This window comes from Triticum dicoccoides, chromosome 7A (assembly GCF_002162155.2).
Source record: "Triticum dicoccoides isolate Atlit2015 ecotype Zavitan chromosome 7A, WEW_v2.0, whole genome shotgun sequence".
NCBI classification, from domain to species: domain Eukaryota; kingdom Viridiplantae; phylum Streptophyta; class Magnoliopsida; order Poales; family Poaceae; genus Triticum; species Triticum dicoccoides.
Window position 1 is genome coordinate 563,848,352 of NC_041392.1, and position 13,547 is coordinate 563,861,898.

General features: G+C 48.9%; 2 protein-coding genes across 4 annotated transcripts; one reads left to right on the top strand and one right to left on the bottom strand.

Moving 5' to 3' along the window:
* The first annotated feature begins 4,683 nt into the window (after positions 1–4,683).
* On the top strand, positions 4,684–7,129 carry LOC119328352 (phosphatidylcholine:diacylglycerol cholinephosphotransferase 1-like). The gene is made up of 2 exons (XM_037601355.1): positions 4,684–5,283; positions 6,449–7,129. Exons 1-2 carry the CDS (start codon positions 4,870–4,872, stop codon positions 6,926–6,928), a joined length of 894 nt encoding a protein of 297 aa, XP_037457252.1. The 5' UTR covers positions 4,684–4,869; the 3' UTR covers positions 6,929–7,129.
* Positions 7,130–7,135: 6 nt separating this feature from the next.
* Positions 7,136–12,449, bottom strand: LOC119328351 (phosphatidylinositol/phosphatidylcholine transfer protein SFH2-like). Of its 3 annotated transcripts, XM_037601352.1 has the most exons (11): positions 12,181–12,449; positions 12,002–12,030; positions 9,764–9,847; positions 9,614–9,667; positions 9,426–9,503; positions 8,806–8,859; positions 8,519–8,578; positions 8,334–8,429; positions 8,037–8,138; positions 7,870–7,950; positions 7,136–7,747 (listed from the first exon to the last, which is right to left on the bottom strand). In XM_037601352.1, the coding sequence occupies exons 1-11, from the start codon at positions 12,233–12,235 to the stop codon at positions 7,463–7,465; spliced, it is 978 nt and encodes a 325-aa protein (XP_037457249.1). In that variant the 5' UTR covers positions 12,236–12,449; the 3' UTR covers positions 7,136–7,462. The 3 variants fall into 3 exon arrangements, with proteins under 3 accessions (XP_037457249.1, XP_037457250.1, XP_037457251.1); XM_037601353.1 differs by lacking the exons at positions 12,002–12,030; positions 12,181–12,449 and adding an exon at positions 11,467–11,509; XM_037601354.1 differs by lacking the exons at positions 12,002–12,030; positions 12,181–12,449 and adding an exon at positions 11,116–11,287.
* Positions 12,450–13,547: the final 1,098 nt, after the last annotated feature.

Here is a 13,547-nt window from a genome sequence, read left to right on the forward strand (position 1 = left end):
ATGCGCGGCAGCCTCAGCTTTCAAACACAAGTAGAACCACGCGTTTTGGTGCACTAGGGCGAAAACCCAAGCTGCTCCAGCGTTCGGCCGCCGCGTTTTGGCTCGCCGGAGCCATCTCCGGTGCGTCTCTGGCCGACGCCAACGTGGCACAGTGGGCCCCGCCCCTAGGTCGCTGAGCAGTGGGCCCGGGTGGCCCAGTTGACCGGGTTGACCCAGTCAACTACTGACTGGGCTGCCCAGTGAGGCTGACATGTGGCCCCCACTTGTTTAAAACGTTTTATACATAAATAAATCTGTTAATTAGTTTTAATTGTTAGTTAGTCGCTGACACCAGGGGCCCAGCCCTCTAATTAGCCTGTTAAATTAGTTTAATCCACTGTTAAGCTAACAGAGGCTGACATGTGGGTCCGAGTGGCCCCACTGGTCAGGTTTGACCTGGTCAGCCGCTCTTTTGACTGCTGATGTCATCAACATTTCATGCTGACATCATATTCCATTTCTGTTAATTTAATTAATTCCGGAAAATTTTAAATCTTTAGAAAATCATAGAAATTAATCCGTAACTCGGATGAAAATGTTTTCTACATGAAAGTTGCTCAGAAAAATCCAACGAATCCAAATACGCGGTCCTTTCATCTGTCACATGCCCCTAGCATGCTGAACATGGAACCGTTCCCCCTCTTCCACCTATCCGGAATTCGTCTAACGCCGGGGATTCATCCTCGGATGTTTATCCCCTCCATGTGCAACGTGTAGTACTACATTAGGACAAACCTAGCTCTGCCTATCATCATGTAATGCTTAGTGATGCATCTGTTTGCTTTGTATTTACTGTTCTTCCCCCTCTTCTCTTCGGTAGACCCCGAGACCGATGCCGCCCCTGTGATCGACTACGTCTCTGACGAGCCTTCTTCCTTTTCAACAGAGCTTCTAGGCAAGCAAACCCTCCTTGAGCATTCCGATATCGCCCATTTCTTTCCCTCTCATGCTTGCATTAGAACTGCTACTGCTTTCTGTATGATCCTACTCTGATGCATAGCTTGTTTTTGTTACCTGCTTTCATACCTTACCTGCTTATCCTAAACTGCTTAGTATAGGTTGGTTAGAGATCCATCAGTGACCCCACCTTGTCCCAGATGCCTCGCTTTATGTTTGATGACTCGATCAATGTGATCGACGTCCAGGCTCCGACACCACACATCACCCTCCCTTAGTTGTACAACTCTGTAGAGTTACCATCGAGTGCCGAGGGTGGAACCACTTACATCACTCCTGATGAGATCTCTGTAGTGTAGCTATACGGTCGAGGTCATCGAGGGTGATTTCCACCTTAACCACTTCCGTGACGGCTCTGTTGTGCAACCCCTCAAGTGTGAACCTCGAGGGTGGATCCTCTTACGTTCACCCTGATGATAACATCGAGTGGAATTCACCGGGGGTGATTCCTCGGGTTTCCCCCCTTGGTGTTAGACACACAGTTACTATGGTTACTATGACTTTACACTGAGCCATGTTACTAAAGACGGGTCGGCCCTGAGGGGTACCCGTGCGAGCTTAATAGCGAGTGATGTGGAGTCGGGTTGACCTGGAAGGTGCCCGCGAGATACTTACGAGGCGTGGCCGGGCATTCTTAGCCCTTGCCGCAAGTACTCGAGACAGGGCGACGGGGTCACATCTTTCGTGAGTCTCTGCTCATGACCGCACTGCCAATGCAATAACGGTTTGGATATTTGATCCGAGGGGCCTCTGGCCTGATAGCACTAACCATCACGTGGGAATTGTATGGGCGTTCTGCATCGTATGCATCAGCCGAAGCTTATTAGACGTCAACGACTGAGCGGCGCGCGCCAGGTTGGACTGGTAAGCTCCTGGCTTTTTAAGGTGGTAGCTAGGTCTGCTCACCGGCCGCCCACGCAACATGTAGGAGTTCCTGGGGCGATGGCCAAGACCCCTGGGGGCATAGGTTTAGTCCGGCATGCTGGCCTCTCTATTAAGCCTAGGTCGGGTTGCGGCGTATTGTTTGGCCGAGGCCGGGCATGACCCAGGAAAGTGTGTTCGGTCGGAGTTAATCAAGCGTGGTGGGTAAGTTGGTGCACCCCTGCAGGGAAGAAAACATCTATCGATAGCCTGTCCTACGGTAACGGACACTTGGAGTTGTATCCCGATCGATACAACTAGAACTGGATACTTGAGATGAGAAATGGATATGAGAAATGGATAGTATGGCTCTGGGATTGCTTTCTCGCAAGGAGTCGAGAAAGGATCTCTAGCCGAGGTTGATAACACTACTACTTTACATTATGTTGATCTGTACTCTTCTATATGCTGCAAGATGCTTGAAGATGCCTGAAGATGCTAGTCTTCGATAAGCTAGGTTTTCCCCTTCTCTTTTGGCATTCTGCAGTTTAGTCCACAGATACAACCCATTTTCTTTGATACAAATGCATGCTTAGTTTAGATCTGATGTAAGTCTTGCGAGTACTTTGGATGAGTACTCACGGTTCCTTTGCTACCTCTTTTTCTCCCATACTCGATTATTGCGACCAGATGACGGATCCCAGGAGCCAGGCGACACCACTGATGACTACTACTACCCCGAGGGTGCCTACTACTACGTGAAGACCGCCGACGACCAGGAGTAGTTAGGAGGCTCCCAGGCAGGAGGCCTTGCCTTTTCGATTGATGTTGTTTTTGTGCTAGCCTTCTTAAGGCAAACTTGTTTAACTCATGTCCGTACTCAAATATTGTTGCTTCCGCTGACTCTTGTGTATTCAGGCTTATGTATTCGAGCCCTCAAGGCCCCTAGCTTGTAATATAAAGCTTGTATTATTTTAATTTATGTCTAGAGTTGTGTTGTGATATCTTCCCGTAAGTCCTTGATCTTGATCGTACACATTTACGTGTATGATTAGTGTACGATTGAATCAGGGGCGTCATAGACCCGCCGAGTCAGCGACCCCCGTCTCGGTTTCCCGCGGGAAATCAATGCCAAGGCCGCCGCCAGTCAGCCTTCCATTGATTCCTCACGGGCGGCGCAACAACGCCCCCTCCCGCCACGCATACACACGGCGCCCACCCTCGGCCGCTATAAAGTAGCGCCTCCCCTCGCTTGTGGCCACACCCCGCCCACAGCCGCCGAGCTCTTCCTCTCTCTCCCCGTGCGTAACCGTCGCCGATGCTTCTCCCCTCTCTCCCCATGCCCAGTCGCCACGATGGGCGAGAGGTTCCCTAGCGATGGGGCGGCGGCCAATGCCTTCGGCAGCCACTCGTTCCACAAGTGGGAAGCCCACTTGGTGTTCTAGGCCAACGTCCCGACGCCTCTCGACATGCGCGCCCCGGGGCGGTGGAAGCTCAGCGCCGGTGGCGTCCCCATCCCCTCGCTGCCCGACGTCACCACGCGCGCCGACTACTTCGCCGACGAGGTCGACCGCGTGCGGGCGTCGCTGACGGAGGAGCAGCGGGCCCTCCCGCAGTACGCCGCCGGCAACCACAAGGTGTGGGTAGCTTACTTCCAGCGCCGGCAGGTGCAGCGGCTGGCCTCCACCAACAACGCGTTAGGGGTGTGAGGGACCAAGAACAGCGACGACCGCCGCCTGTGGTGTGGCACCCCCGGCCGCACGCTCCACGCCGTCCTCCAGCATCTCGAGGGCGGCAACGAGCCGCCGTTGACGTACCCTGCCGCCCCGGTCCCCCGCCGGAGCGGCGGCCAATCGATGCCGAGGAGGGCTGGCTCCTCCTCTTCCTTCTCCCGCTCCTTCTCTCACTCCTCCGGGTCGACGGCGCTGTTCAGCGTCAAGGCCAAGGCCGAGCCCGAGCCCGCAATGACGCCGCTCGACCGGCGCACCCGCAACGCCGGCATCGTCATCAATGAGGGCGGGCGTGCCTCCTCCTCGGCTCCTCCCTGCGTCGTCAAGCCGAAGACGGAGTCGGGTCTCGCCGCCGTGAAGACGAAGCCATGGCTCGCTGCCGTGAAGACGGAGCTCGACGGCACGTCGGCCTTGAAGTGGGCGCGGACGGAGCTGGAGCGCCAACGCCTCGCCCTAGAGCAGTTCGTCGCTCGGCGCCGTGGCCGCGACGAGGGAGGCGTCATTGTCCTCGACAACAACAGCGACGACGACGCGCCTCCACCGGTCCGCCGGGGCGACCCCGGGCAGGGGTCCAGCAAGGGCGGCCGCGTGAAGGAGGAGAAGGACGACGAGGACAACGACGGCGACAGCGACGGTGGCGACTTCGCCTCTCTCAGCGTGTTATTCAGCCCGTAGTCGCGGCCTCTTGTGTATTTTTTTCTAAGTATTTTATCTATGTAAAAAACTATTTTAGTTCGCCGGAGTATTACTGTTTCGCCGAATATTTTGTCCTATTTGCCGAATTTTAGTCGAATTAATATTCAAAAAAGTTTAAAACAGGCGCACGGGGCCGACCTGGGGGCGTCGGCTGGGAACCCAATTACCCTATGGCCGATTTTAGCGCCGGTTCGCCACCAGGCGGCGATTTTTGGAGCCACCTGAACCAACGGCTGGAGATGCTTTAACTCCGGACGTGTTCGCAGGCTCTAAAATGACAAATATTTAGGAAGGGAGAGAGTACTACCCATTGTGGCTAGTATTAAACCGCCGGGCCTCTGCATTAAACACCCGCCTCTCTCTCTTTCCTCGGGACCTCCGCCACGCGCCGCAGCCGTCGGAGAGAAAAAAACGCTTACAAAAGCACCGCGAATCTCAAGGTGGGAAATCCACCAATCCAATCGGACGAAAGAAAAGAGAAAATTCCCACCACCGACCGCGTCACTCACGCGCGCGCACGCGCACCCGCGCTGAAAACGGCCCACCGCCCACGCGCCCCGCGGCCAGCCGACGCGTCCTCGCGCGCATGCCGCCGCCCAGCCTGACCGCCGCGAACGACCGGGTCGCCGCCACCGCCTCCGCCGCGAACGGCCACGCGGGGCCGGACGCGCGCCGCCGCGCGGGCAAGGGCAAGAAGGTCCACCCGCTGCCGGCCGACGGCGCCGCGATGGGGGACGGCGCTGGCGGCGAGAGGCTGGCGGGCGGGAGGAGGCCGATGGACTGGCTGTCGCCGTCCGGGGTGGCCGGCATCCTGCGGCGGCACCCGCTGCCGGCGCTGTTCGCGTGCGGGCTGCTGCTCTTCATGGGCGTGGAGTACACCATCCCCATGGTCCCCGCCGCCGCGCCGCCGCTCGACCTCGGCTTCCACGCCACCGCCGCCATGCACGCCGGGATCGCCGCCCGCCCCTGGCTCAACTCGCTCCTCGCTGCGCTCAACACGGTGAGCGCACTTCCCTGCCATGCCTAGATCTGATCGGCGAATGAACCTAGCTCCTGCCGATCTGCCCATCTGCTCCACCAGCAATTTTTCCCCTTTTGCTTTTTGACCTCTTGATGTTACCCTCTCATCGACCAAACGTGAAGGCAACCAGCGCTTTCCGTTGAGCAGAACAGGCTACATTGTAGCCACGCACACCAGAAAGTGGAAACTGAACAGGCTCACGAATTTCACGTAACCATTTGTCTTTTCGTGCAGAGTTTGCTCTCCTTTTCGTATTTTGTAGATGCAATTTGTCTCACATTTTACACGAACATACCATTGCCACCTCCTGCATCTAAATTTTCCGTAGAACTTTCACACCCGCTGTCGGCGGAGCAGTTTAATCCCAGTTTGAACTAGTACACTCCTATTTATACAATTGATAAAAATTTTAATACGCATCGGTGGCAGTTGCACATCAACATCTCTTGCTTTAATTATAGGAATGATGATGTCTAGGCTCTGGTATTGTGACAACAAGTGAATCTTTGTGAATTGTTTCCTCGCTCCGGGTGGTGAGGGAAGCAAAACTAGCTGGTAGCCATAAAGCAAAGGACCAAGAAACTCAATGGTGGCATCACTATACTGGTGCCCCATGCTCCACCTAGATAAAAGGTAACTGAAGCTACTGTTTAGTTCTACCTTCATCCAACGGAAGCAGTAGTAGTGTTCTCAGGTTTGGTAGTTTTTTCTCTGTACAAAAAGGTAGCAAGGTACTGTTGAGCTCAGCAATGGTGTTTTGCAACGCTTTCCCATTGGCTGCCTTGCACTTTTTTCACGGGAGAACCAGCCTCCTCTGCAGGATCCCGTCTAGCGCTGCAAGCGGCATCTTTTTCTCAGGTTCAACTATCCAAGCCGACTTGGCAGCTGGGGCACCGGTCCATCCTGGAGCGTTGGCCTTGCCCGTGTTGGGTGAGCTAGCTCACCCTAAAACCACTACCATCCAACTTTTCGGATAAGATCAAGAATATCATCGTCATGCATTCTCCACATACCCATGGATTTCCTGATAAGATACTGCATCTGGCTAGATAGCTACCCGGTCCCCGCTCCAATTGCCACTAGTTGCTAGTGTTGCCATGACGGAATCCATGCTGAATGTGACATGCGACCCTCTCATGTGCAGGTGTTCGTCGCGATGCAGGCCGCATACATCCTGTGGGCCGTCCTCGCCGAGCAGCGGCCGCGTGCCGCCATCGCCACGCTCATGATGTTCACCTGCCGTGGCCTGCTCGGGTGCTCCACGCAGCTGCCCCTGCCGGCGGAGTTCCTGGGCTCCGGGATGGACTTCCCCGTGGGGAACGTGTCCTTTTTCCTCTTCTATTCTGGGCACGTCGCCGGAGCGGTGATCGCGTCCATCGACATGCGCCGCGTGGGACGGCGCAGGCTGGCGGTGCTCTACGACACGCTCAACCTGCTGCAGTTCGTCAGGCTGCTTGCGTGCAGAGGGCATTACACCATTGACCTGGCCGTCGGTGTCGGCGCTGGTCTCGTCTTCGACATGCTCGCCGGCTGGTACCTGGACAGCAAGAACATCGACAGCGGCGACAACCGTTGCTGCAGCAGCTGCCAGAAGGCTCTCGTCTCACAGAAGCTTACATCATAGGGCTATCAATGGCCGTGGAATTGCAGTGGACTGGACGATCCAAGTCATTTTTTAGAATGCTACTTACTGATATGTAATTGTGTAACTGTGTTTGTCCTTTGTAAGTTAAGTTGCAACATCTTCTGAAATGCAAGTATCAGAAGCTTAAAGTACATCACAAGACAGGAATCAGCACAGGAACCAAGCTGGGAAGTGGCAACAGATGGCAAAGGTCAAGATGCACCATTTATTTCTGATTGAAGGATGGTACTCTCAAGATTATTTTTGCATCCATGTTACAGGATGATTTACTCCTAGCTTAGAGGACATACATATGACAGCACATTGCCAAAGTATACAACAGGTGAATAGGTGGTTATTTCTATCTAGTATACATCGGTTGCTTCTTCTACCTCAGTCTTGCACCATGGAACAGGTCACCCCACAAACAACAGCAGGCTGGTCAAGCAAACATCGCAAACACCGAAATGGATCATCAGTTTCATCACAGCAACACACATCTGTCGTGCCACACCGCTGACATCACGGACACCGTTAGTTTTGGTCGCCATTGGCAGACCCATTCTGTTCACCGAGCTTGTGAAACTCGGCCTGGATGACCTCCACAATCATGGCGTCATCGGGGTCTTGATCGGGGATGTCTACGTGCAAAGAACCCTGCTTGATGAGTTCCTGATTCAGCGCCTGCTGCTCGATGTAATGGTAGAGCTCTTGGTGGAAAGGGTGGTCGAGCGAGAAGCAGTCATCGATGCTGCTCAACGAAGCTTTTGATGAACCCTCGCGTCGACAGAAATGGGGGATGGAGGAATGGTCCATAATCTGCATAGTCCAAATAAATGGTCCATGGAGGTCTCATTCTCTTATCTCTCTTGCTTAATTAGAGTGCAGTAATGTCTTGATGAGCAACGAGTGATGAAAATAGCACTAGCAAGTAATCTTACCTTTAGGAGCTCATCTTTCCCACGACCACTCAAAACATGAACCTTCTTTCTTGTCCTCTCTTGCAGTAGAGGTTTCACAACCTAGTAACAAAATTAAATTACTATTGGGTCTTCAAAACAAAAATTACTAAATTACTGGTACAATGAAAAATCTTAGGCATCAATACCTTCCAACACGCTGAGAATATATATGGAGCATTCACAATATAATAGGTCTCGGCCTTTTCAGGGTAATTCAGTTCATCGACAGCAGATATTGCAGTCAAAATCTGCAATCCAACAACAGATAGCATCATAAATATGGACTAGCGTACACAACATGCAGATCTTATGCAAATATTTAGCTTTCTAAAAAAACGGTTCTTGTCCCTGTCACCTTTGGATGTCATAAACACCCATGTATTTTCCACTTCTGTATGTAGCCATAAAAGCGTAAAAATATGACATGTTCATGCAGGTCATACCTTCAATAGGCTCAGTGCTGACAACTTCAGACCAGTCATATCAAGAACCTTTATACAGGTGGTTATAGGTCGTCTAAACTTCTTCGTCGCCATGGGCTATGGAACATAAGCAAGGAAAGCAGGTGTTATTCAGTCTCAAATGAACTAGATGATCTTGGCCATGTAAAGATTAGTTGCACACTCACCAGAATAATACGATCACGGTACTCATTGATCTGAATATGAGATTGCACATAGTAATGGACCTGAAAATGCAACATACTATCATTCTAAAGCACATAAAGAACGACAGATTGAATCTTCATGCCTATAATCCAGTAGAAATACATTTCCAATTCCATTAATATTGCAATTTGATAATTATCTTTAATTGACATGGATGCAAGCTGACAAACTAAACACTCATCAGAACTGTATTCACAGGGAGAAAGTGAAAACATCTGATTTGCAAAAGAAGTATATGGTCAATTACCGAAGCTTTGTCATATGTGCTCTGTCCAACACCAAAGGCAAACACTGGGACGCCCTGGCAAATGCAAAGGAAAATTAGAGTATTAAATAATTTGAAGGTTATCTATAGTACAATTAATTATGGTCTGAACACGATTACTTGTATGTCATAAAGACCCACAATTACCAAGGTAGTGTTTTCATAGAGACCTATAGTTTCAGAATGCAAAATCGTGTCATCAGGGGTTTAAGACGCCAATCTCCCAAACATTTTCTGATCAAAGAAGTTCAAATCTGGACCCTTTCTCAAATTTGTTACCGCTGATTGTTCGATATACATATCCTTTACTAGTGCAATAGACATATCTTACGTTTTTGAAGGTGAACGTATCTTATGCTATCCGTCAGAAACTTATCTGCAACGGATAATTCAAGGGTATAGCAGTATCAAAAGACAGCCATATAAATAAGTAGTGGTGCACAGCATTGGAAGTAGGGACCAAATAGCTACATCAGGTTTAGCTATGTCGAACGTTGCATGTTAGGAAACACATTATGATGAAACAAGTTCTAGAAAAGTGAAAGGATAGGACCCAACAATGGAAGGAAATAAAAGATAATTGGCTTAAGAAAGCTATATACCTCCTTTGAGTATCCCGATAACCCAACAAGCTGTGATTCTCGTATCGATCTATACAAGTCTACTGGGGTTATAGGTTTCTGCAATTGTCCAACACATGCAGATGATCAATAACAAGAAAAAGTAAACAGAAAAATCGACTTAACAGGCTTAAGACAGGCAAGAGTGTCTCAGAAGAATGGTTGCTCACCTCCAGTATACTGTCAATTTCATTTTGTATCCTCCAATTCAAACAATCCACAAGCTAGCAAAAACAAAACATACTTAATCAGTGAAGTTATCCATGGAACATTTACTTCAGCATTAATCACGTAGGGGAAAATATAAGCCAAGACCTTACCATTTTATGAGCATTAGTTACATGCCACTCTCTAGCTTTAAGGAAGCGCACTAGTGTCTCTGATGGACATCCCTGGTGCACATTCTGGAAAGAGAAATTCGTGTAATTGAGAACTCAACTCGCATCAAAAGCTACTTTACGATCTGTAATAGTAACAAAATCTTTGGAAAACTGAAAGAGCTGAAATGCACCAAATATGGTTTATAGTTCTCCCCAATATGGCTGTATGTAACACTCAGAATATTTTGAAATCTTTAAAGTATGGTATTCTTACACCAACTGTAGTTCTGGTAGTTTTGCCATGAAGCTAAGAGGTGCAGGTGGTATTTTCTTTGAAGGAGCTGTGGGTATTGCTCTTTTTGGCCTCTTTCTTTTCCTTAGTGTTGTGGTGCGCGATGGCTGTTTGCATCCTCAACACTATGTTCATCATGTTGTTGCAGAGGTCAGGTTTACTTTATTTGTATCAGCTGGATGCATTAATAAAATTGTCCGCTTTGGAAAAAAAGTGGTTCCTCCAGTCCTCCCGATATGGTAGTATGTAACACTGAGCTTAATTTGAAATCCAAAACATTGTGTTATTTTCATATTGTTGTAAGCACTTGTAGTCATTATTAGTGTTTACATATGATAGTATCCCGATAATAGCAGGATCACATCAAGTGTTCCTAAAATTAGAAGGGGAACTTTGCAAACAGAGTAAGCAGACATGATCAGATGCTAGTTCAATCATAGAAGACGGGATTCCAGATGTAAGTGGCAGGTATATGCTTATCTTGACTTTCTTTTATCCTTTTTTCCATGGCAGAATCTTATGCTATAAAAGTCAGGTTTTGTTATGGCAGAAGGAATATAGAATCTTAGCCCTTAAAAGTCGGGTTTCGTTATCAGTGAAAGAATCAATATTCGTTTCCCATACAAGCCCCAGAAATAGACTATGCATAGTGCGCATTCATGGTACGATGAGCAATTATAGATCTTCCACAAGTATGAAAATATAAACATAACGAATTCGCATGCATTGGCTACTTTGAAAAGCCAGATATATTCTCTGAGACCGGAATTGGCTCATTTCCCCTATAAAAGAACTTGGGTGCTTATATTACTTGGTAGTAGTTCCATGTGCTAGTACTTTGCCTGCCTAATGGAGAATTTCAGCACAATAATTATGCTGCAAGTAGCACTGTCCATCTTGATTCCAGCTCCACTAGATAAGAGATTCTGCTCCGGAATAAGTTGACATCTCCTACTGATCAGCACTCAGGGCGTGCAAAAGCCTTGGTCTCAGGGAGCATTTCAGTAACCACAAAGCATAGAAAATGCAAGCAATTTTCTGGGATAGGATGTGTAGCAACCTGAGACCAGTGCCACCATACTAGCAGACTAAAAAGCGCGGAAATGAAATTATGCCGGAGAACTTGGAGCCTCTGCTAGAGGAATCTGTACTGGCCAGATCCCAGACGGCAAGGAAATTTTAGTGAGGAATACACTGTTACCAACTAATTGGGAGACTCGATGCCCCCAATAAAAGATCAGGAGGCTTCGAGTGCGAACACCTCACCGTCCACTAGTTGACTCAGTGGAGGTGAGATCAGAACAATTCCATGAGAGATGAGACACACCCCTCACTTCATTGTCCAACCACTCAAAATTACCCCCCGGAGAAATCCCAAACGTGTGGCCTACACCAAAGAACAAAAGAATACCTTGCATCCACAGGCAAGCAATAGCGCGGCAACTCTCCCTACCGAAAATCTATCATATCATATCATGTATACCATATACATACAGATTGCTTATAGCAGTAGCTCATCGATATTCAGTAAACCACCCTTGATCCAGCATGTTATCAACTAAATGCTCTGTTCCAACTTGCAAACAAAAGTGGCCAGCAGACTTGGAGATTAGATAGTGACTGATATCAACCAACCATCTATCGCCAAACAAGTGGTCCTTGTTTTTGACCTTCCCCTACTTTTCGGCAAGATGAGAAATTGTTTTTTGTTCAATATAAACAATGTAATAAGTAATATTATGATGCAGAGGCCGGCGATAATGAAAGTTTCCGTCATCTAAAAATCCATCTTCCCTGATCCATTTGAACTGAGATTGGGTTTGCAGACCTCTGAGCTGAACTAAGTGATTGTCTACACTCTACAGTCCAAGTGAAGCAGAAAACAGAGTACTGCAAAGGCATGCATACAAAAGCTGGAGAACAGAGAGGAGGAAGATCCAGCATACCTGGAACGTCTTCTTCAGCGGCTCCTCGACTGCAGAAAACCCAGAACAAGAGGCACAAGCCAGTCAGCATTCAGCAGTCAGCACCGAGCAAACGCATGGTGTGTGTACCAAAACTCGAAACGTGGAAATGTAAGGACCGGGGGAGAAGAGAAGGGGTGAAGGGCCGCTCTTGCGCTAACCTTGGTCGAGGAGGTGGGCGAGCTGCTGGACGGCGTCGTCGCAGGCGGCCCCCATTGCGCGCGCTCGAGGAGGCGGGAGGGGAGCCGAGCGGAGCGGGGCGGCCGATTCTACGGGGTTCTGGCGCGGATTCAGGCTTCAGAGGGAAAGACGTTCAGGTTCAGGGGGCGGTGGACGAGGGGGAGGAGACGGTCTCCTCCGAGTCGTCGGTCGACCGGCTCTCGTCTTGGTCGGTGGGTCGGTTTGTCGTTGCGGGACGACTTTGGGTTGGGAGTCCGTCCACTTCAGCCGCTGCTATTATAGGCGCGCAATCCGGCGGGGATGCAGTTTTCTTTTCGTTTCTTGTTTTTTTGGGCATGCAGTTTTTTTCCTTTTTGCAGGGATTTTGGGCATGCAGTTCAGTTGGGTACGGATTCTGTCACCTCTCGCGAGTCGGATACACATCCAATTCAGAGTACTACCAGACTTTTTTTTTCAGTACAGACGCAAGCGCTCATACATACGCGCATATACTCATCCTTATAGAGGCACACATGCACATCTATAAGCACCTCCGAGAGACTGAGGCGGCATATCGTCTTGAGATTTATGAAGTGTGCATCACCAGAAATCCCGAAATAAATCCAGAAATAATGCGAGAATCAGGACTTAAACCTGATGGGTTGAAAATACCACTGTCCCTCTAACCATCCAACCACAGGTTGGTTCGCACTAGACTTTATATTTTGGTACGTATAGGCCAATGTGTTTTCTAATAAACGTAAATAATACACATAGGCCGATGTTTTCTTTTACAGGTAAAAAACTTTATTTCTCAAATTTATTGTCCACAAGAAGCTGAGAAAAAAATCGGATCACACTCGAACGGAGGGATGGTATTCTCTTTTGTCTGTTTGAAGAGTTGGTCGGCAAACGACTCGGAGGAGACCATCTCCTCCCCCTTCTCCACCACCCCCTAAACCTGAACGTCTTTCCCTTCCACGTTACTATTGTTTCTTTCTCCTTCTTCATATTGACTTTTTCTATCTTTGCCAATAAATGATGAGCTATAAAAGGATTCGTTTTTTCGTGTCACAGCTGATTACTCTTTTTTTTCCTTTTTAAAGAGTGGCATTCTATGTCCAATATCTCAAATCGAAGTACGGAGGTCAGAATAAATAGAATAATGATCAATAGAGTTGTTCGCCCCTCTGAAACCACATCTTAGCGTCCTAGAGCCAAGCTCCAACTTCGGGAGTAATATAGGTCCAAGTGTTATATTTGTCTTAGTGTTATATCTTATTTCTTATTGCCGCATGCGCCTATGCTTGTAATGACTCATGTAAGACTAACAAGCCTCTCTCTAATTGCTACTCCCTCTGTCTGATGA

Excerpts from the sequence above, each read along its gene's own strand:
- LOC119328352 (XM_037601355.1), top strand. The coding sequence starts at position 4,870 with ATGCCGCCGCCCAGCCTGACCGCCGCGAACGACCGGGTCGCCGCCACC. Across the intron at positions 5,284-6,448 it reads TCCTCGCTGCGCTCAACACG|GTGTTCGTCGCGATGCAGGC; the intron begins GTGAGCGCACTT and ends TCTCATGTGCAG.
- LOC119328351 (XM_037601352.1), bottom strand. The coding sequence starts at position 12,235 with ATGGGGGCCGCCTGCGACGACGCCGTCCAGCAGCTCGCCCACCTCCTC. Across the intron at positions 8,860-9,425 it reads TATCGGGATACTCAAAGGAG|GGCGTCCCAGTGTTTGCCTT; the intron begins GTATATAGCTTT and ends TGCATTTGCCAG. Across the intron at positions 7,951-8,036 it reads TATTCTCAGCGTGTTGGAAG|GTTGTGAAACCTCTACTGCA; the intron begins GTATTGATGCCT and ends TTTTGTTACTAG.